General features: G+C 33.7%; 4 protein-coding genes and 1 long non-coding RNA gene across 5 annotated transcripts; 2 read left to right on the top strand and 3 right to left on the bottom strand.

Annotated features, from left to right (window-relative positions):
* Positions 1 to 147: 147 nt before the first annotated feature.
* LOC105202315 (transcription elongation factor SPT6) lies at positions 148 to 8,762 on the top strand. The gene is given in 12 exon segments (XM_026130411.2): positions 148 to 429; positions 538 to 610; positions 1,561 to 1,757; positions 1,844 to 1,960; positions 2,301 to 2,464; positions 2,611 to 2,848; positions 3,338 to 6,381; positions 6,577 to 7,093; positions 7,199 to 7,439; positions 7,704 to 8,112; positions 8,238 to 8,277; positions 8,279 to 8,762. Coding segments are annotated over 12 exon segments (5,241 nt in total). The 5' UTR covers positions 148 to 390; the 3' UTR covers positions 8,441 to 8,762.
* Positions 8,763 to 9,763: 1,001 nt separating this feature from the next.
* On the bottom strand, positions 9,764 to 12,897 carry LOC105202281. The gene is made up of 4 exons (XR_851092.3): positions 11,363 to 12,897; positions 10,745 to 11,065; positions 10,481 to 10,634; positions 9,764 to 10,381 (listed from the first exon to the last, which is right to left on the bottom strand). It is a non-coding gene; the product is annotated as an uncharacterized LOC105202281 (long non-coding RNA).
* A 906-nt stretch (positions 12,898 to 13,803) lies between these two features.
* Positions 13,804 to 16,545, top strand: LOC105202279 (aurora kinase B). The gene is made up of 8 exons (XM_011170712.3): positions 13,804 to 13,928; positions 14,747 to 14,880; positions 15,164 to 15,355; positions 15,426 to 15,560; positions 15,627 to 15,785; positions 15,923 to 16,154; positions 16,231 to 16,323; positions 16,418 to 16,545. Exons 2-8 carry the CDS (start codon positions 14,780 to 14,782, stop codon positions 16,439 to 16,441), a joined length of 936 nt encoding a protein of 311 aa, XP_011169014.1. The 5' UTR covers positions 13,804 to 13,928; positions 14,747 to 14,779; the 3' UTR covers positions 16,442 to 16,545.
* Positions 16,320 to 18,988, bottom strand: LOC105202280 (tRNA pseudouridine synthase Pus10). The gene is made up of 7 exons (XM_011170714.3): positions 18,717 to 18,988; positions 18,391 to 18,495; positions 17,971 to 18,278; positions 17,619 to 17,824; positions 17,414 to 17,539; positions 17,136 to 17,328; positions 16,320 to 16,887 (listed from the first exon to the last, which is right to left on the bottom strand). Exons 1-7 carry the CDS (start codon positions 18,864 to 18,866, stop codon positions 16,455 to 16,457), a joined length of 1,521 nt encoding a protein of 506 aa, XP_011169016.1. The 5' UTR covers positions 18,867 to 18,988; the 3' UTR covers positions 16,320 to 16,454.
* Positions 18,989 to 19,491: 503 nt separating this feature from the next.
* On the bottom strand, positions 19,492 to 22,244 carry LOC105202278. The gene is made up of 3 exons (XM_011170711.3): positions 21,531 to 22,244; positions 21,185 to 21,454; positions 19,492 to 20,143 (listed from the first exon to the last, which is right to left on the bottom strand). The coding sequence occupies exons 1-3, from the start codon at positions 21,743 to 21,745 to the stop codon at positions 19,876 to 19,878; spliced, it is 753 nt and encodes a 250-aa protein (XP_011169013.1). The 5' UTR covers positions 21,746 to 22,244; the 3' UTR covers positions 19,492 to 19,875.
* Positions 22,245 to 22,509: the final 265 nt, after the last annotated feature.

Raw genomic sequence — 22,509 nt, 5'->3', positions numbered from 1 at the left:
AAGTCTGCCATGCTTCTTGACGCTTGTCGCTTCATGGTGCAGTCTGCACCGTCTGCACTAGGCTTGTGTGCATCAAACGCATAATATGTATGTAGTTTGTGATTGTTCCGAGAGAGGTCTCTACAGTTCCCCTGCCGAACCTTAAAATTCAAATGCGAGGGAAACGTCAGTCAACAGCACGGCAGCATGGTACTGGCATGGTACCGTGAAATGTGAAATGTGTTGAATTCAGTTTTAATCAATCTTTTTTTTTCCACTAATAAAAAGAATAAAGTGGGTGTCGAGGTATAGTATAGCCGAGTGTTTGAAGTGTGGATTGCGGGGCGATAACGATTGAACATGACGCACACGAAATCTCGGACGAGGCCAGATCGTCGACTACTCTGAAACATGGTACAGTATCTCGATTCCGAGGCGGACGTAAGCGAGGTGAGTTTTCTTCGTTTTTTTCTTGGAGAATCTCGTGCGTCTACGATGAAGCACTCGAACAATGGTGCCATGGCGCACTGGTGCTAACTGTGTACGAATATTTTATAGGGTGAGGAGGAATTGGATCAGAACAAGAAGTTGAAGCTGAAGACGATGGGGGAAAGTGACGACGAGGAGGAAGGTAAAGATGGCCTAAGTCTAATCGCGACTTTTTGTACACCGCTCGGCAGACACCGATGCGTTGACGGCACAGCGATTGCATTGTTTTTACATTTCATCGTTTACGAATTATTTCGTAACATAGTTTTTTTTCTGTTGCTTCGTTAAGATTTTGGCTCCTGTTATATATATCGTCGTCTTTTTTAGATTTGTTCGCGTCGCATGCTCCAAGAGCACTTGGATCACTGGATTAAAACTAGTGTTGTGATTGGTGATAAAAGTGATTCAAGTGCCCTTGGAGCATGTGACGCGAACAAACCTTTTATTTACCACTTTTAAGATATTCCATCTGTTCGTTTTCCCCTCTTAACTATCTTATGTTCCCTTTCCCTTCATTTTCTTCATTGGATAATCTTTTCTTTATCCAACTTTACTGTCACTGTATTTTGTAACAAAACTATTAACAATTTAGAATTACTTTTTTAAATGTTTATTAACAAGAATAGTTTTTTTTTAATAAAAAAAGATTTTAATTTATGTGTACAAAAATTAATTCAAAGAAATAGAATAGTAATAGAAGAGTAATTGGAATTTCTCCTTAATTTTTATCATTTTTTCTCTATGGTATCTTATTAATCTGTTGTGTTTATGCCAATAATGAGGATATTTGCATGTGCTTGCCAAACAGTGAAATAATTGAATTTAATTTGATCCAAATATAAGAACTACATTCAACTGTGTGTTGCTCGAAGAACAGATGTAATATTAGATACATCAATTGTATTAATAGACAATATTTTACATGTTATTTTTATATATATAAATATATATATATATATATATATATATATCTAGTTAATTACAGATTTGTTTTAATATATCTAATTTAATCTTTTAAATTGGGATTTATATATTTGTTATTTGTCCTTGTGCACATGATGTGCAGCATTGGTACAGTGATATATTTTACAGATGATGAGGATCAGTTGCGCGAAGAACTGAAAGATTTGATAGACGACAATCCTATAGAGGAAAGTGAGGGTGATGACAGCGATGGTTCTAATCATCATAAGAAACGTAAGAAAAGTGACGACGAGGATTTTGACGATCGCTTAGAAGACGAAGATTATGATCTGATTGAAGAAAATTTAGGTGTTAAGCTTGAGAGAGTATGTTTTTATGTATTTAATTATTTTTAAAAATAAGAAAAAATGTTTAGTAAACCATATAAAATACATTAATTTGTATTTTATAGAAACGTTTCAAGCGTCTTCGAAGGATTCAGGATGAGGAATCAGAGGAGGAACAAGAAAAGAAAGCGGACGAAGAAAGGGACGCCATTGCCAACGAATTGTTTGAAGGTTCTGGAGATGTAAGTATCACATAATCAGATAGATCAAATTCAACACATAGTGTTAATTGTGGCCAAGCATTTAACAATTTATGTTAACACATTTTTTATATTTAATCATGCAATTTGCACTTTGCTTCTTGTTAAATTCTTATTTTATGTATATAAATGCATTTAAAGTTACAAACACATGTTTTTACATATATATGTCACGTTTTGTATTTGTTAAACACACATGCATACTTGTGTTAGGAAAGGAATATTATTACAGTATGTGTAACGCTTTTATAATATATGTATCCTATGTCTTCAATATATGCAAAAATGTAGTATTTTTTTTATCTCTTTATTTTGTTTTTAGGAGGATGAAAGACGAAGTGAACGAAGTCATAGACCAGAGGCGGTAACCTTCGAAGAAGGCAGTGACGAAGGAGAATATACTGACGCGGACGATTTTATTGTTGACGATGATGGTAGACCTATCGCAAAGAAAAGAAAAAAGAAGAAGCCAATATTTTCTGATGCGTATGTTATGAAATTTAATATTTTTAATATTTCTTATTTTCTTCACATTAATATATTTAATGTCTACTAGCATAAGCATTTACAGTTATCATTTGGATAAGATTGAAATTCAAATCAAATACATTTTTTTTTTTTTTTTTATCTAGGGCGTTACAAGAAGCACAGGACATTTTCGGTGTGGATTTTGATTATGACGAATTCGGCAAATATGGTGAGGAAGATTATGAGGAAGAAGAAGATGAGTATTTGAATGAAGACGCTGATACTGAACGGCCGCGGCGACCGAAGAAACAGCTAAAGAAGAAGACCACGAGGAAGAGTATTTTTGAAATTTATGAGCCCAGCGAATTGAAACGCGGTCACTTTACTGATATGGATAACGAGGTACGACATTATATGTTGTAATCTTAAATTGTAAGCGGCATTGGCAATATTAAATATAATATTTCTTGTATTGAATTTTTGTACATATTCAGTTTTTTTTTATGTTATGTATATTATTTTTACATTTATATATATATATATGTATTTATATATATGTTTTATATATATATATATATGTATTTATATATATGTTATATATATATATATATATATATATATATATATATATTATATATATATATATATATAAGGATTACATTAGAGAAAGCATTAAGATATAAAAAAAATTTATATTTTTACATTGAGATGCATAGCATCAAAAATTAATAATCAAAAATTTGGATAACGTATTTTTGAATTTAATATAAAAGAAAAATATATACTTAGGTACATAAAAATGTTATAATAATGGTGAAAATTACGTTTATTAATAGCTGTGATTAAATTATTCCCAAATTATTGTTTATGAGATTTGACTTCAAATTACAGATACGTAATACGGATATACCAGAAAGAATGCAACTTCGATCCGTAGTGGTCACACCAGTTCCGGAAGGTTCTGATGAACTGGATCTCGAAGCAGAATGGATCTACAAGCAGGCATTTTGCAAGCCTACAATCTCTATTCAGGATGTTCATTTGAATGCCGAGGCTAAAGAACGAGCTCGAAAAGAACCACAGACTATTGGCAAGATTAAAAAAGCCTTGGACTTCATGCGTAATCAACACTTTGAAGTCCCTTTTATATCCTTTTATAGAAAGGAGTACGTACTGCCCGAACTGAACATCAATGACCTGTGGAAGGTTTATAAGTTTGACGCGAAATGGTGCCAGTTGCGTCAGCGAAAGGAGAATTTGCTCAAGCTATTTGAGAAGATGCGCAGCTATCAATTAGATGAAATTATGAAGAATTCAGATGCGCCATTGTCAGATAACGTGCGAGTGATCAAAGACGACGACATTGAGCGATTGAAGAATGTCCAGACAAGTGAAGAGCTTAACGACGTCTATAATCATTTCATGCTGTATTACAGCCACGAGATCCCAGCGATGCAGGAAGCCGTGCGACAGAAGGAGATGCAGGCACGACGCGAAGAGAGAATTCAGCGACGTAAACAGCAGATTGCTGAGGCGGAAGAAAACGGAGAAGAAGCATGTCATCGATCTTTTTTTCCTCCGGCGGAGGAAGAAGAGGCAATGGAAGAAGAAAAGATGCTAAAGAAAGCCGTTAGAAACGGCCCGTATTCGATCTGTCGGAAGGCCGGTCTGGATGGTTTGGCAAAAAAATTTGGTTTAACGCCCGAATTTTTTGCTGAAAATCTTTATGACAGCTATCAGCGTCACAAGGTCGATCAAGAGTCGACCGAACCGGCCACAATTGCGAGTGAATACTGTAGCTCGCATTTTAAAACAATAGAAAAAGTTTTAAAAGGTGCTCAGCTGATGGTAGCAACTCAGTTGGCACGCGAGCCACTTGTACGTAAATGCGTGCGCGAGATGTACATGGAACGCGCTAAAATATCCGTGAAGCCAACAAAGAAAGGCATCAAAGAGATTGACGAGAATCATCCGATCTACACAATGAAATATTTGAAGGATAAGCCAGTACGCGATCTCGTGGGCGTTCAGTTCTTAAATTTGATGATCGCTGAAGAGGACAAACTCATCACGATCACACTTAGTGACTCCATCGAGGGTAATACCAGCAGCAATTACGTCGATGAAATGAAGCAGCTCTATTGTCGAGACGAGTTCAGCAAACTCGTGCAAGACTGGAACGCTTTGCGCGTAGGTAGCGTCGAAATTGCGCTTAATCGCATGGTGATACCACATCTTAAGAAGGAACTGCGCACTAATCTGATTGCCGAGGCAAAGGAGTGTGTGATGCGCGCATGTTGCCGCAAGATGTACAACTGGCTCAAAGTCGCGCCATACAATTGTGAATTTCCCGAAGAAGAGAATGAAGAATGGGATACCAGTAAAGGCCTGCGCGTCATGGGTTTGGCCTATGTGCCAGACTATTCGCAAGCAGCTTTCACTTGTCTAATCGCGGCCGACGGCGAATGCACCGATTATCTGCGCCTGCCACATCTGATGAAGCGCAAGAACAGTTTTCGCGAAGACGAGAAAACGATGAAGGAAGCCGATCTACTGGCATTGAAAAACTTCATAGCTACAAAGAAGCCACATGTGGTCGTGGTGGCCGGCGAATCCCGGGAAGCGATGATGATCGCCGCCGATATCAAGGAGTGCATCACTCATTTGTCAGAGGAGGAGCAATTTCCTAATATCCAGGTGGAGATATGCGACAACGAACTCGCAAAGATTTATTCCAATAGTAACAAAGGTATCTCGGAGTTCCGAGATTACCCGGAGTTGTTACGCCAGGCTATCTCGCTGGCAAGAAGGATGCAGGATCCGCTGGTGGAGTTCTCACAGTTATGCACGGCCGACGAAGAGATTCTCTGCCTCAAGTATCATAATTTGCAGGATCAATTGCCTAAGGAAGAACTACTAGAAAATCTGTATTTGGAGTTCGTCAATCGCGTTAATGAGGTTGGCGTAGACGTGAATAAGGCAGTCCAACAAGCATACTGTGGCAACCTTGTTCAATTTGTTTGCGGTCTTGGCCCACGAAAGAGTCAAGCATTGATCAAGATGCTGAAACAGACTAATCAGCGGTTGGAGAACAGGATGCAATTAGTTACCGCATGTCATATAGGGCCGAAGGTATTCATTAATTGCGCTGGCTTTATCAAAATCGACACCAACAGTTTAGGCGATAGTACAGAGGCATATGTAGAAGTGCTTGATGGTTCCCGCGTACATCCCGAAACTTACGAATGGGCCAGGAAGATGGCAGTCGACGCTCTAGAGTATGACGATGAGGACGCCAATTCCGCCGGCGCTTTAGAAGAAATACTCGAGTCGCCAGAACGCCTCAAGGATTTGGATCTCGACGCTTTCGCGGAAGAACTTGAACGGCAGGGTTTCGGCAACAAATGCGTTACTCTCTACGACATTAGGGCCGAGTTGAATAACCGGTACAAGGATCTTCGCGTGCCATATGAATCGCCGAGCGCAAAAAAACTATTCGATGTTCTGACGAAGGAAACACCTGAGACCTTCTACGTCGGCAAGTTAGTATTGGCTACTGTGATCGGCATCAGTCATCGAAAGCCACAGGGTGATCAGCTTGATCAAGCGAATCCGGTGCGAAATGAAGAGACTGGTCTGTGGCAGTGTCCGTTCTGCCTGAAGAACGATTTTCCTGAATTGTCGAAGGTGTGGAATCACTTCGACGCTGGCGCTTGTCCAGGCAAGGCCACAGGCGTGAGATTGCGATTGGACAATGGTATCTCCGGTTATATTCACATAAAAAACTTGTCGGATCGGCACGTGGCAAATCCTTGCGAGAGAGTCGGCATGGGAAAGATTATTCATTGTCGAATTATTAAAATTGAGGTAGACCGATTCAGTGTCGAATGTACCAGCAAGAGCAGCGATCTTGCTGACAAGAATTACGAATGGAGGTAAGTAAACTGTATAAATATATAAAATAAATAATTACTATATAGATCTTACTTTTAAAATTACATAAATAAGACAGAGAGTAAAAAGGAAGAAAGACATTTCCCAATCAAAAATATACAATATAATTTTTTTTTTATAATTTTTCTACAATACTGTATGAATTGTCATTAATTGTAATTGTATTTATTCATTAGGCCGCAACGAGATCCATTTTATGATACCGAAACAGAACAAAAGGATATAAAAGTTGAAGAAGACGCCAAAAAGGCAAAACAGCGTCAAATTTACGTGAAACGCGTAATAATACATCCTGCCTTTCATAATATCAGTTTCGCCGAGACTGTAAAACTAATGCAGACAATGAAGCAGGGCGAAGCAATAGTAAGACCTAGCAGCAAAGGCGCCGACCACTTGACAGTCACGTGGAAAGTCACGGATGATATTCTACAGCATATTAATGTTCGCGAGGAGGGTAAAGAGAACGCCTTCTCGTTGGGCCAAAGTTTATGGATCGGGAACGAAGAGTTCGAGGATCTTGACGAGATTATCGCTCGTCATGTCAATCCGATGGCCGCGTATGTTTCGGAATTGGTAGATTTTAAATATTATAAATCTGCTGTGGATGGGATAAAAGATAGAGCGGAAGATCTTTTAAAGGAACAAAAGAAAGAAAATCCCAATGGAATTCCTTATATAATATCAGCATCAAAGGTAAGTAAACGCATAGCTAACTTGTAACTAACATATAGTACAGCAATTTTTCGAAAAACTTTTTCATTTTTAATTTAAAAATTTTGTTTTGCTTTTCTCTCATAGACTTATCCTGGAAAATTTTTATTTTCGTATCTGCCGTGTACGCGTTGCCGCCACGAGTATATCACAGTAACATCTGAGGGCTTTAGATTTCGAGCTCATATGTTCGGTAGGGTAAGCCACTTATTACGCTGGTTCAAGGAACACTTTAGGGATGCCGTTCCTGGACAATCCATTCCTAGTACACCGCGTGGCGCAATGACTTCTCGGACACCTTATACTACCACGCCGGGAACAGTCAGTGGTAAGTCTTTCTATGTCATCATTGTCAATCGTCAGAATTCTTGTAAAACTGTATAACTTCTGGAATTATAGTATCAAAATAATTTTTTTATTAAAAACGTTATTTCACAAAAATATTTTATTTCAAAATAAAGTCATTTTACATATTCTATTATTTATGATATCAACTGTTTATTGAATTTTTTAATTGCTAAAATGTAATAAAACGCACAAATTATATGCGGACTGTAATGTTTAATTGCTCTTTTGATTGATATTGTTTCAGGAATGAATCCAGAAACAATACAACGAGTTGCACAGAATCTTTCGCATCACATGCTGCACTCACTGTCGCAAGTGGCGAATCAAACGCCGCATCACACACCTGGAGCTAGCGCTACCGGCTACGGTGGAGTGCATACGTATCCCAATACTTCGTATACGCCGTTTGGTCAAACTCCATTTATGACCCCATATCAAACCCCTCATCACGGCCACCCAACTCCTAGATATGGCCAACAAACTCCTAGCCATCATCAAGGACCCTTCGTGCATCCACCGCCGCCTTCAATGACGCCCGGTCATCACAGATCTGCTCAATCGCACAGACCTACACCACTTCCTTCTGGCGATCCAACAGATTGGAAGAAAGCCGCCGAAGCGTGGGCACGTTTAAAAAGTGGTCCTCGAGACTCGTAAGTGTAATAATAAATAAACAAATATGTATTAAATAACCATTACATTTTGCAATTAAAAATTGTTATTTTATTTGAGATATTAATATTCTTTATTCGAGTAGTATCAATAAATGTGTTTTCAGTGGATCGACACCTAGATACGAGTCCAGGAAAACTCCACGGTAACTATGATGAGTCTGTTGGCAGAACGACACCTTCTGGAAGAAGCAGACCTTCTACGCGTACTCCGTCATACAAATCTCCGCGGGGCACGCCACACACGAATTCTAGTCCACGGAGCATGTCTCTTAGGGGAGATGGTACTCCCTTATACGATGAGAGTTAGCGGGATTGTGCATAGCTGACTAGATTTATTAGTTATACCATATCATGCTATGTATGAATAGTAATTGTGCGTGCCATCGACGATTGACACTCTGCCCGTAATGTCGTCGATTGCTCGCGTCAAATCGATTATTGATGCAGATAAGCAACACGCGTAGTGAATTCCTCTACTTTCTTGCTCGCGAGATTTTGTTTGCGATCGAGAGAGGGAATATCGATTGTACTATTGTGAACTACCATGTTATACTGTAATTTATTTATTTTGTAATTTCGTAGACTTCTTCCTATGTACATATAATAAAATCTATGAAAACTGTACGAAAGCTTCGCAAACACGTTCTGTTAATCAATCTTAATTAATCTTTCCGCACATTGATGACATCAATGAAAAGTAATTCATTAGAACTATTTGTATAATTTTCAAAAATTTTTTATTTATTAGTTTTATTTATTAGTTACATTTTATATTATTATATTTACTAATAAATACTTAACAAAAATTAAAAAAAAAACATTAAACGACAAATTGACTATATTTATAGATGGAAATTTGCGATGATGCTCTAGTTGAATAATAATAATAATTGTTAATAGTGGACAATTATTATTACATACAATAACACAATAAGTAAAACGATTTAGAACTATATTTCATAAATAATTGGTTCATATTACTACAAAAGCTATTCTACAAATAAGTATATAAGTAAATTAAATTTTTCGTAAATATTTCCATATTAGATATTTCCAATTGTTCATGAAAAAATGAAAGGTTGCACTACCGAAAATTATATAGAAATATTGAAAAAAGTTATTAATATTATTCAAATCCGATTTGATACAATAATACCAGATTTTAAAAGAGTATATATATAACGAAACGCGCTACAGATTTTTGGGGTTAGCGCTAAAATCATTGGCTTTTTTTTTCAACCAGGTATAGTAAAAGATAACAACGCACACAATAAACATGTACAATTCCTTATATTGTTTTCTTATCACAGATACTGCTACGTAATACGGAAAAACATAAAATATTAAAAATCGATAGAGAAATGGGAATGGGCGCTACGAAGTTATTAACTTCTTTAGCTTTGTTGCCTGAAAGATTAATAAAAGATGACTTTTATATGATTTGTGATATTATTTTTAATAACTCCAAGTATTTAGATATTATATTTTTTAGATGTTATAAGGAAACCTGGATAAATGGTTTCAAACTAAATTTGTTCTGCGTATATAAAGAAATAAATAAAACGAATAATATATCCGACACAATCGGGAACTAAAGGAAAGTCTCGAGAAACATACAACAATCGTCGCATTTTTAGGTAAACACTCTGTTCCATTTATTTCTAGAGTATTCTTACAATTCAATCGACATAAATGGTAACAATTATTGGGTGCTTTTCAGCAACAAACCACAGTTAAATATATTAAAATAATTTAATACTCCAAATCAACAAATATAAACATACAAAGTTTCATATAATAAAAGGAGAATTACATATAAAATACTAGTTCTAATGACAGAAGATGAGTGTAATGTAAAGAGGAGCTCCGAAATTATTTTTATTTTTGTATCAGGAAAAATATTTCTAGCAATTACTTCAAATTTTTGATAACACTTTTTATTATATGTCTAAGAAAAGATATCTATTAGGCTTTTACCATATTGATTAGTATATTATTTGCATCTTCAGAAATTGTTTCTTTTAAATGAGATATTAATTCCTGCAATATAACAATTTGTTTTAGAAGTCTTTTGTTATAATCGTTCAAACATCTTATTCAACTGCATTTCTTTTGATCCTCTTCTTTAATAAAATTGATTACCCTTCCTGCACTTTTTGGTGAACTAGCATCACTAATATTAATTTCTGAAATATATTGAGACTGTGCAAACAATCGTTTTCCTGAGAAAAAACGTTCTCTTCGCAATCTAAAAATATAAAATATTTATCACAAAAATAATATTTATATTATTTTCTCTTATAATCTATATATATCTATATTTCTACGTAATTTATATTTAGCTTACATGAATGATCAAAAATTGAAATTTTTTATATTGGCTGAATAATGTTATCACATTCCATCATATCAGCATTATCAGTCTATTACATCAGGTACTGTTGGAGATATAACATTTACTTCAGATGTTTTAGACACATAAGTATTTTCTATCATTGGCACTAAAAGAATAAAATATTTAACATAAAAATATATTATTTCTTCTAATAATCCATAGATACGCATATATACATATTACTATATTTTTCTATAGAATTTATATTTAACTTACATGAATGATCAGGAATCACAACTTTCAATATTGACTGAACAATATTATGATCCATTATGTATAATACAGTTGGAGATGTAACATTAGCTTTGATTTTAATACAATTGTAATATTTGTTGTCATATTTGATGATTTAACTGGATGATTTGGTACAGCTTTTTCAACAGTGGCAGTATAGCCTCAAAAGGTTATCTCTTCAACGCAAGTAAATTCTCAGATAATTCAAAGTGATTTGAGCATAAAAACGATATACATCTTTATCATGCAATCTGCAAGCTTCAAACCATTTTTGACATATATATATACGGATCCTTCAAAAATCTAAAAAAAAATCATTATTATTAATTATTGTGAGTAATCATACTATTGATAAAAAATTTTTGATAGAAAAAAATCCTATTGTTTTAAACGTGGAATCTGAGTATCTGTTCTGCATCCCTTAACGGTAATTATCGATGTCGTTGCACAACTTTTTGCTAAATAAAATATCTGCGACATCGACAATTGTTGTTAAGTACAGAATAGGTAACTCGATTCGTAAACTCATTAATGTGAATCGTTTTCTATCAAAAAACTTTTACCAGGGACACGTATTTTATCATTTGTCAGAAAACTTACGTATGTAAAATAATCTAATTATCCTGTGTGCTTTTTTGCGCAAACAATAAAATCCTCTTTTTTAACATTTTTATGAGTCAAATAACAGATTTCACCGCTGAACAGGCGCAACAAATAAACACGTCAGAATGGCTATGATAATTTGCTCTCAAGTCCGATGACTTCGATGTCGTCTGCACTTTGATATTGGCATTATCTTTTTTTATAGGAATTTTAAATATATGCTCGGAACAGATTTTTTAAAATTTATGTCTCACTTGGGACACGTGTCGCCAAAGCTCGGAACAGATCGCGAGCAGGTTAGGTTAGGTTAGGTTAGGTTCCTCTCTGATTCTACACATGCTTTAGTTCGATTATTGGCACTAGATGGCTATTACCTTTATGTTTTAACGATTATTTAAATTAATTTCAAGAATTAAGTTATATTTTATTAAGATTTTTAATATTTTTATAACAAATTTTACAAACGGCATAGTTTTAATTTTATAATTAAAGTTTATTATTAAATTTAACTTTACTGATTTTAAAGAAATTAAGTTAAATGATTCAAATGCCTCGTCATTTCTCTCGAAAGCACTTGCTTTCGGTCTTGTTCATATATAAGACAGAATCAGAGAGCAGTCTTTCGTATCCTGGCCTGCGGGTCAGGATCGGATAGTCGTCTGGGACTGGTGGTGAGGAAGATGTTTTCATCTTAAACCGCCTTCTATTCCTGCCGTTGCTGCGTTGAAGAATACACATCGAGTAGTGCTTGTTGTTAAAAAATATAGTTCCTGTTATCTGTTATATCATACTCTCGATGTATATTCTTAAACTCAACTCCTTGTCATCCGTCCATTTATCCTCCTTCATAGACTGTGATCTAAAATATCCTGTGATTGGAATGACCGTGTGTATAAACCGTCTAAAATTACAAATTAGCTTGAACCCTATATAGGGGGATTTAGCTAATTATGCCTATCCACATCATCTCCATCATCTCCATCTCGATATAATCTAACTGACCCAGTGTTTTCACAACTTGATCTCGTAAACAAGATTACTCGTGGTACTATGGCTCCTTAGGAGACAGTAATCCACTGCAGATCTCATCTTAAAAACACTACCAAAACAAAAGACTCAGGAGACTGTTTACACGATCAAACCATAACATAAAATAATTCACATACAGCTAATATATCAATAGTAAGCGGTCATTACTATGGTATATATGTTGTATGTTTCCTCTCTGTCCTCTCTGGCTACATGTTACAATACAATAGAACTAAAGCTGGACATATCATATAGTAAATGGTTTCCATGCAATGCAAAAACAATTAGTGATACTAAGATAATAACGGGTATGTAAGTTAATAGGGGGCTACAAGGCGGTTTAAGATGAAAACATCCATCCCATCAGTAACGTCGACTATCCATTTTTGCAAACGTTATCAATTTTTTTTTTAACATCAGTTATGATAAATGGATGAATTGCAATAAATTTAAAAAATATTCTTAATCAAAAGTTATCTGCTGAAAGATATTGTAAATATAGAATCTTAATTAATCAAATATTTGATTACATATAACTTGACTAATTTCTCCAAAATCAATGTTAAATAAAATAATACTTTTTATATCGTAAAAAATTTATATACAATCTAGACTTAGAAAAAAAACTCAATACAGAATTAATTTTGAATTATCGATATTATATAAAAAAAAAGTGTCAGACCATCTCAGCCTCTCGTACAACCCCCAACCTGGAGGACCGGGGACTCTTCTGTAGGGGTTCCCATACCATAGCCGAGGGGTGCCAGTTTTAAGGCGCCGGCAACTCGCCCTTCGCCCTCTTCTGTTAGCATTACCCAGGGAGCACCACGGGGAGGTAGAAGTAGGACTTGCTAGGAAAGTGCTCAATGCGTCGTGCATGCCACACGTGCCTTTCAGAGTTTTTATGTTATGCATCTCTCGGCAAGATGCACAACCTCTGAGACGCTCACTAGCCCTTTGCCCCCCAATATTCCACGCTATTGCTTCAAAAAAATTACTCTCGATGTCCCATAATACAACAATGTAAAAATATATATCAATTGATAAAACACATTGGATCCGATTTTTAACGCACTGTTCAGAGAAGAACTTGAGAACAGCGACACCAAGCCACGCTGGTTTTTTTTCCGTAAAGCCTAGTGCAATGGTTAGTGATGCAGACTGCAACTAACGACAAGCGTCGAACAGCAGACTTCGTTGATTGGCTGCTACTTGCCCAAAATTCAACAGTGCTGGCCAATCAACGAAGTCTACCATGCTGCTTGACGCTTGTCGCTTGCTGCGTGCAGTCTGCACCGTCTGCACTAGGCTTGTGTGCATATAAAACGCATATATATATAGTTCGTGATTGTTCCGAGAGAGGTCTCTACAGTTCCCCTGCCGAACCTTAAAATTCAAATGCGAGGGAAACGTCAGTTAACAGCATGGTACCGTGAAATGTGTTGTATGTACTTTTAATCAATCTTTTTTTTGATATTTTCCAACGCTCTTGTATCAAGACTGTTCTTCGACGTTTATACGTTTTACATTTAATGTAAGTGAATGGTAACGTTATTAAAACTTCTTCGCCAACAACTTTGCACAATAGTGAATTCCTGCAAGTATCTGTGAGAGAATTCCTATTCCGATAATTTTTTTTATATTACAGTAATCAAATGTCCACGATATTTTTATGTATTTCTTAAAGTTAACATATTTTTCCTTTAACTTTATAAAAAATTTTGTAATCGAAATGAGACTCGTCGCGTTTACTCTCAATATAGTTTTTATTATTTCATCAATTAATTTTAAGATATAAACAAGCTTCTTGTTTATATCTTATTTCGTTCATATCTTTCTTGAAATTTTGCCGTGTTTGTATTTATTGTTACTACTTAAAAAAAATGATTATGATACATAAGTAATATGTACACTTGTGTACTAACAAGTTTTCTGATGTAGGTTTTTTTTAACACAAGTGATACGATATTACACTGTGGAACACAAAGTTTTCCAATTATGACACAGTGTTATACTGCTCAATACTGTAAAAAGCTAAATACAAGCATGTGAAATATGCCAGTGTCATCAACTTTCCAAAATATTTTATGTTTAATACAGTTTATTGTTTATACTATAATTGTTTATTTATAATACGAACATAATTACAGTTATATAGAGGAAGCAGATTATTGTTCACTAGTACATCAGAAATTACGAACCCTAATTGTGTTCCAAGAATCTTATATAGTGGAACACAGTGCAATATCAGTGTCCTAGCTGGAAACAGCCATATTTACTGCTATATTTTTAATAATTAATTAGAGATAAACAAGCATTTTATATAATACATTGTGTCATATTTTTTCACAGTAACATAGATATTGTATAAAAAAACTGTCCATAATGGATATGCTTAAACACTTATCAATCCCTTCTGAATATAAAGATGCGGTTCTAAATACAGTACGTAAGATGCAGGAGCATTGTAGCAATAGGAGCAGAAGGTACATAAATATAAACATAATTGCATTTAATATTGTAATTACGTGTAAATAAAGTATTTAATAAGTAATGAACATAGGAGTAAGTATTTAATATTTTTATATTAAATTAACAATTGAATAGGAATAAGTATTTAATATTGTTACTTAATATTTTAAATTAATAGTGTCAATCAATTATGTTTTTAATTTATTTGTAAAATTCTATAGAATGGAATATTTGAAACATAATTTTGTCAGACAAGTGTATTTCCCAATGTTTAATCTATTTGTTTTATGTTACTAGTTATCAATGGAGCTTGGATGATTTTGAAATCGGATCGCCATTAGGGAGAGGAAAATTTGGTCGTGTATACCTAGCCAGAGAAAAGACTACTCAGTATATGGTTGCTCTAAAGACATTATATAAAGTTGAATTGGTAAAAGGTCGCGTGGAGAAGCAAGTAATGCGAGAAATTGAAATACAATCACATTTAAGGTATATGTATACACCAAAAATGTTCACTACTTTTTCTGTAGATATTCTCTTATTTATATGTGTTTTTCAGACATCCACACATTCTTCAAATGTTAACGTACTTTCACGACGCCAAGAGAATCTATCTGGTATTGGAATTTGCTGCGAGAGGTGAATTGTATAAGGAATTAAAACGTCAACCGAATGAGAGATTCAATGAGCACTTGTAGGTATTTATAAGTTTATATCCACTATCACTTACAATTTAAAAACTATTCATATCTTTTGTCAGATCTGCCAAATATACTTATCAAGTGGCCGACGCTTTGGAGTATTGTCATAGGAACAACGTGATTCATAGAGATATAAAACCTGAGAATTTGTTACTTACACATAATGGAGATATAAAACTTGCAGACTTTGGATGGTCTGTCCACGCGCCATCCCAAAAGTAAGCGCAATCCGTTTATATTTTATTTTTTTAATAACTAGTATTTTCTCCAACATTATTGTAATTCAAAGAAATTATATATTTAACTTGATCTTGCTTCAAAATTTCTTTTTTAAAATTGAAATTTACTCTTTCAGGCGAGACACTTTGTGCGGAACGTTAGATTATTTGCCACCGGAGATGATAATGGGACAGACTTACGATTTATATGTTGACCACTGGTGTTTAGGAATTCTCTGTTACGAGTTTCTCACGGGGCAACCGCCTTTCTTAAGTGGTTCCACACAAGAAACTTATGCCAAGATCAAGACTATTAATATACAATGGCCAACACAAATTAAACCTGGAGCTAAAGATCTTATATCTAAGGTAATATTTATGTTTTATGTCGCTTTATTAGAATATGCGTAATAAAGATTTTTCATTTATAAATTTGTTTTTACAGCTGATCAAGAAAAAAAGTTCGGAGCGAATTTCTTTGGCTGAAGTTAAACAACATCCCTGGATCATAGAACACAAAAATCCACCTAAACCGAAGGTTTAAAAGACATTTTTATTAATTCACACATCGACAATATACATTTCATGTTCAATGCTTTTATATATATATATATTGTAATCTCTTTTTTTAGTTGAATTTAATATTAAGAATATAGAGTTAGATTCGCGTTACGGCCATTTCAAATTAATACTCGTGACGTCTAATGCGACAATATCTACTTCAACATTAAGGAAATCGCACAGACTCGGCTTGGTCCTACCGAAATCTCCGTGCACGAATTCTTTTACGTATGTACCCGCTTGCGTCTTGACGTCAAGAACGAAAAACGCGTCGGCACTCTCCGCGGCAGTGTTCAGCAATTCCTTCAGTTCATGTGGTTTCGCCCAACGCGCACGCATCTTATAAATAATGCGCGTTCGCGGACTCAAAGGTCGCCTATGCAATACTCTCACTGGTGTCCTTTGAATAATTTTGATGTTTTCCATTTTATTTAAATGCTCTAACTGTGGTAAATCGCCGCCCATGCCTCGACAAACACACAGCGCTCGATAAAATTTTGTCTTAACATTTTCACCTTCTTTAAGTTTCTTCAAATCGAACCTGAAACATATATTTGATGTAATTTTAGATTTTATGTAAATTTTATTTTTTGTAATCCAATTAAATTAATAAATAGATTATATTAAATAAGGACTCCCATTGTTCAAAATTGAAAGGATAAGTATTAATTACCACACTGACTTCCAATAATAACTTTCCAAATTACTTATTAACAATTATTCTTATTATCATTTAACCATCATGCTATATTTTAATCTCGTTATTTTACTTAAATTTCAAAAGCATACCTTGAAAGAACCTTTAAATTCGATGTTATTTGAACTTGTTTAGTTGACTCGTTGATATTATCAGTCAGATGCGTCAAAAGCTCATTTGTGATATTTGTCATGCGAGGGTTCAATAGCTCAACAGCGAATGGTCGACCGTTGTATATGTTTCTGACGTCCACATCTTCCCTTCCTGACGATAAAAATTTTATCGCTGTGCGAACATAAATGTTTCATAGCTTTGTTAAAAAATAATAAATATATATATATGCTATAACATAAGCAAAAAAAAACAGTACATTCCGCTTTCACAATTTCCGCGATGGGATTGCAGAGCAGATCTTGCACCGAGGTTTCCACTTTCTTTTCACCGTTTATGAACCATGGCGTCTGGCTGAGTTTCCTGGAGAGTTTATTGTAACGTCCTGAAATTCTGAAATTGTATAACAAATCTTGTGGCACGCCGTAAATAATTATTTTGATATAATTTAAATATGCGGGTACCTCCTATGAAAATACTGCTATGTGAACACAAAATATCGCTGATATAAACGAACTTTTCCGGTATAATTTGTGAGATCGTAAAATGTTGCATAAATTGCTCATTCGTCATCTCCATCAGTAAAGTTTCAACGTTCTTTCTACTAAATTTATTATTATCGTATTTTCTCTTTTTCTGTTTATTATTATCTCCCTTATATTTGTTCATTCTGTAAAAAGAAATTCTAGGGATGAATTTATAGAATGCATGATTTATAGAAAGCAAACAATATTTTTTCTTATGTAGAAAATATCTTTATCATTAACAATCACACCAGAGTTTCTTTTCAAATTATGTAAATAAAAAAATATTTACAATGTTTTAAATATTGTTTCGTCGTCATCATACGTTAGGAACACTTCAATGAGAAAAGGAGACGGTGTCAATAAATCAGTACGTTTTCCTATAGCTTGTTCGAGTTGAGGAATCATAAACAATTTCCAAATATCTTTGACACTTTGTAATTTTGTTTTAAGAGCACTTAAATTAGATTTGTCAACATCTGTTTCATTGGATATGTAAGCATATAGTATGTATTCTCTGAGCTTTACTGATACAGGAACAGTTAATGCACAATGGAAAGTTGTACAATCATAATCTTTCTCCTTCACTCTTTCTGTTATCTACGAACAAATGAAAGTATCAACTAAATGTCATGAAATAAAGCTCAAACATGTATAAAAATATATACATTCTCATATACAAATTCAAGTATATTAATTGTTAATACTTTACTTTTGTAACTACATCTTCTTGTGCCTTATCCTGAAGAACTCCTAAACATACAACGCAAGGTGCTTCCTCAGAAGAAGGGTCATTTTTTCCATCAGTATAATTTAACTGTAATAAATATCAACATATGATAACGCTTGTCACAAAGTTTATTTTAATAATAATTTGTACAAATTTTTTTTTTTTTTAACAAATTATTTTATCCAGATTGATATTCGATAGGATTGAATTTTTTTAATAAATTAACCTTAAACAAATTTATGCAATGCAACTTTTGCTTTAGATTAATTTAAATCTAAAGCGATAATTTTTATAATAATTGAGCTTACCTGTGTCGCAAATTCGACAGGTTTGCAATAACATTCCGACATACGATATCCAACAAAACGAAAGCAACATCTCAAACAGCAGCCTTGAGATTTTAAAAAGTGAAGAATCTTTCTCTCTTCCTCCGTCATAACAACATTCATTTTGACCATCTATCAAAATTTAGTAAACCAATATTGTGACTTACAATCAGTGCTTAAAATCAAAAGACTATTTTCTGTGACCGTATAACCTCAAAGAATCACTCGTGTTTAGTAGGCTGGCCTAACCTCAAAAAAACGTGTTTAAATTAACCTCCAAAAAAAACGCAGCGACTGCGCAACCGCAAGAATTTCGTTTGAATTTAAAGCATGTCATACTATTAACAAAAATCCGAAAAAAATGAGAAATATTAGTATAATCATTAATAAAAAAATTTTTTTAAAGTAATAGTCATTTTTTTTATGTTACATTATTAAATTTAGAGTAAAATAAGTTATATATATTTTTTTAATTAAGTTAAAGTTAATGACTTATAAAATTAGTTTATACGTTAAAAGTTGTATTAGAATGTAAAATAAGATAAAATAAGATAAAATAAAAATAAGGTATAAAATAAAACAATCACTTTAAATAACAAAATTAAGTCTATATGAAATAATATTGTTCTTTATATGAGAATATGTTTTTAGTTAGTAATAATAAAACATAATAGGATTAAAGCAAAGTTGTAGACTAACACTTATTATTTAGAACTCTATATACAGGGTCAGCAAAATCCGGACAAAAAACAATTTATTGAAATACTTGTTTATTTAATAAAAACTTGAATTTACAAAAAAATTTTTGTCAAAAAATCACTTGAGGAATCCTTTCTGAGTCTTGTTATTCAATATAGCAAATTACTAATTTTTAGAAAAACTATGGGTTTAGTTATCTAATAGAATAAAAAAAAAATCCAAGTTCGATGAAAGAAAAAATGTCAATTAATAACAAAATCTTACTATCAAAATGCATCTTTTGTTTCTCCCTCTTCTCGCGAATCGTCATAGCGAGATGGGACTAACCGTGCACAGACGAGTCCGATACGAGACGACGCTCGGCTCTAGCACAACAGCCGTTCCCAATCGTACCTTTTCTACCAAATAAAGTATATTTGTACAACACGCGATGGATCTTCATTTAATAATTCTTGAAATAATGTGATAGACGAATTTTTCTATTCTCTGATCTTTTCTTTGAACAATTGATCTTTTCTCTGAGCAATTGATTTGAACAAGACTCATAAAGTTTCTTAGAACATATTGATAAACGTCCAAGTTCCCGCACAGACAGCATACTTGCAATTTTCATACGTAACTCTATCGGCAAGCTTTCCAAAGTAGGACCCATTAAATTTAATAATAATAATATTTCCGTGCGCAAAGGCATGACAATTTCATCCTTAAACCTGAAAGATAAATGTAGATTTTGCAGAATGTCCAATAATTGAAGTATAGCTTAAAGATACACATATAGTAAGGCGGTGTTAAATAATTTAATAAAATAAGAGATCTGGTCGTGTTGTTCAAAATCTCCGAAAATTTACATATAAAACGAGATAAATATAAATTCAGGCGTTGGAGAGAGATTTTAAGTGCAACAAAAGCAGACCTAAGATAGGATTGTAGAGAAACAAAATTAGATTCTTAGTAGCATGACTTTTAATCTTAGGATGTTATATGTTGTTGCACAGCTATTATACGACATAAAAACCTGTACAACTATACCATAATAACACTGTTACGAAATCAATTCTTCAATTTGGTATTCATATAGTCTGTTCTTATATTTAAGACTGTTTTAAGACTGTACTCATGTCAATTTTAAAAGAGACTATTAAAAACAGTCTACAGTTTTTAATATTGGTCTAATAGTGAATTCGGTTGGACGCACTAGTGTGCATTGGTGCACATTAAAACCGCCGTACACTAATCGACGAAAAATGTGTATTCAATATAAATATATACAGATTAAATTGTGAAATTCTTAATTTATATTTTATTATGCACATTGGTAAAATATATATTTTATTCTTCAAAGTACTTATATTTTATTTTTAAATGAAATTAGATAAGTGTACAACTGCTTTAATATGTACTATTGCGCACTAAACCAATTTCGCTATAAGTTTCTTAAGCCAAGAATGGCTTTGTAAGCTCAAGTAACAAATTCTGCTCAAATCTATTTAATAATAATTTTATATTTTTTGTTTTTGGTCAGTGTTCATAATTCTTATATTTAACATTTTAAGCACAGTCTTAAGATCTCATTAATCAACAAAGCCTTATTAGATTTTAAAATGTTCTTAAAATAAGATTAGAATAAATATTTTTCTATGAATTAGAATATGAATACTAGCCTATGTTATATCTACTGAATAATAGACATGGCACAGAAACAAGACAAAAATTCAAATAAAAATGCATGACATAATAAATATTACTCGTACCTATGCGATATCTCTTTAAGATTCATATATCGAAAACACAAATTATTCGTGTATGGATCCACATATTTTAATGTCTGTATAACCATACTACAAACATTTTTTTCTCCTACATTTGACACTGCATTAAGTACCAGTTTATCACCATAAGGTATCCCAACTAATTTTAATTTAGTATTATCTGTGTTACACATTGTGAAATATATCTCGTACACACCGGTTTCTTGGTGCTTCCAATTTGTAGGTATATTAACTAATCTTGTATTTCGTTCCCTGCAAGTACATAGTATAAATTTTTTATCTTAAACTTCATGACATATATTCTGAGCATATATTTTACAAATATTACCATTTGAGTGTGTCAGAAGTAGACGAAATACGAAATCCGGATTCTGCTAACAGAACGAGCAGCAAGGCAACAAGAAAATCGTGGTGTATGGCACCCTCCTCCAATTGTTCCAGCACCGCGTTCAACGATAATGCTATCGTGAAAAATGTACTGTCCTCCGCCAAAATTGGCTCTGAAATATCAACTAACCTCTTCAAGGAACGTAATCTTTCCATTTTCTACGAAACAGCGACTTGACACACATTTGCTCGTTTGCTTTCTTCTTGATTACATGGCCTTGAGTTTTCCACGAGTTCCAAAACAGATTATTCGTATTATTATTTATTATTCTGTTTTTGTGAGGTATACATATATGGGTACATAAAGACTGTAGACTGTAGTGGCAACTCGAAACGTTAGTCAATTGCGTCAGCAAACCTCAAAGATTTCCCAAACAAAACGCTTCCGTACACATTCACAGTTTCGACGAGACTTTTGAAACGCATTGGGTGCATTCGTTCACACTCAGCGGCTATTTGTGATTCCGATGAGGTTGACCGGAGCAAAGTTCCGAATGAAGAAATTACCATTTCTCGTTTGTATCTCGTTTGAAGAGTTTAGAAATGCAATTGAAAAGATTTGTGAGTCGTTTAATTAATTATAATTAATGTTTTTTTATTTTTACTTTTACACCTGAGAATATCGAAGCGAAGAAAACTACCAACAGAAACAAAATAAATATTTTGTAGCGCAATTTCTCCAATGTGATAAATTACGAAATTAGGCGCGTTTATCAAACTCAACGTGTTGCGGTATTCTTCTAGATCATCCAATCAGACCTTCAGATCTAGAAGAATATACCAATAACAGCGAGCGCTCACTCAACTGTTCAGTCTGCTGAAGAAGCTCATTAATAGTAAATTGCAAAAAAAAAAAGCTTTATGTGAAAAGCTTTATGTGAAATTACAGTAATTACATAATCAATCCTCATAACTGAACT

This window comes from Solenopsis invicta, chromosome 7, assembly GCF_016802725.1.
Source record: "Solenopsis invicta isolate M01_SB chromosome 7, UNIL_Sinv_3.0, whole genome shotgun sequence".
NCBI lineage: Eukaryota > Metazoa > Arthropoda > Insecta > Hymenoptera > Formicidae > Solenopsis > Solenopsis invicta.
The sequence above is the reverse complement of the archived record's forward strand: the minus strand, read 5'-3'. Positions and strand labels throughout refer to the sequence as shown.

Excerpts from the sequence above, each read along its gene's own strand:
- LOC105202280 (XM_011170714.3), bottom strand. The coding sequence starts at position 18,866 with ATGGTCAAAATGAATGTTGTTATGACGGAGGAAGAGAGAAAGATTCTT. Across the intron at positions 17,825-17,970 it reads GAAACAATATTTAAAACATT|AATGAACAAATATAAGGGAG; the intron begins GTAAATATTTTT and ends TTCTTTTTACAG. Across the intron at positions 16,888-17,135 it reads AATTTAAAGGTTCTTTCAAG|GTTCGATTTGAAGAAACTTA; the intron begins GTATGCTTTTGA and ends TATATGTTTCAG.
- LOC105202279 (XM_011170712.3), top strand. The coding sequence starts at position 14,780 with ATGGATATGCTTAAACACTTATCAATCCCTTCTGAATATAAAGATGCG. Across the intron at positions 14,881-15,163 it reads TGTAGCAATAGGAGCAGAAG|TTATCAATGGAGCTTGGATG; the intron begins GTACATAAATAT and ends TTATGTTACTAG. Across the intron at positions 16,155-16,230 it reads CTAAAGATCTTATATCTAAG|CTGATCAAGAAAAAAAGTTC; the intron begins GTAATATTTATG and ends TTGTTTTTACAG.
- LOC105202278 (XM_011170711.3), bottom strand. The coding sequence starts at position 21,745 with ATGGAAAGATTACGTTCCTTGAAGAGGTTAGTTGATATTTCAGAGCCA. Across the intron at positions 21,455-21,530 it reads ACTTCTGACACACTCAAATG|GGAACGAAATACAAGATTAG; the intron begins GTAATATTTGTA and ends ATGTACTTGCAG. Across the intron at positions 20,144-21,184 it reads CTTAAAGAGATATCGCATAG|GTTTAAGGATGAAATTGTCA; the intron begins GTACGAGTAATA and ends TTTATCTTTCAG.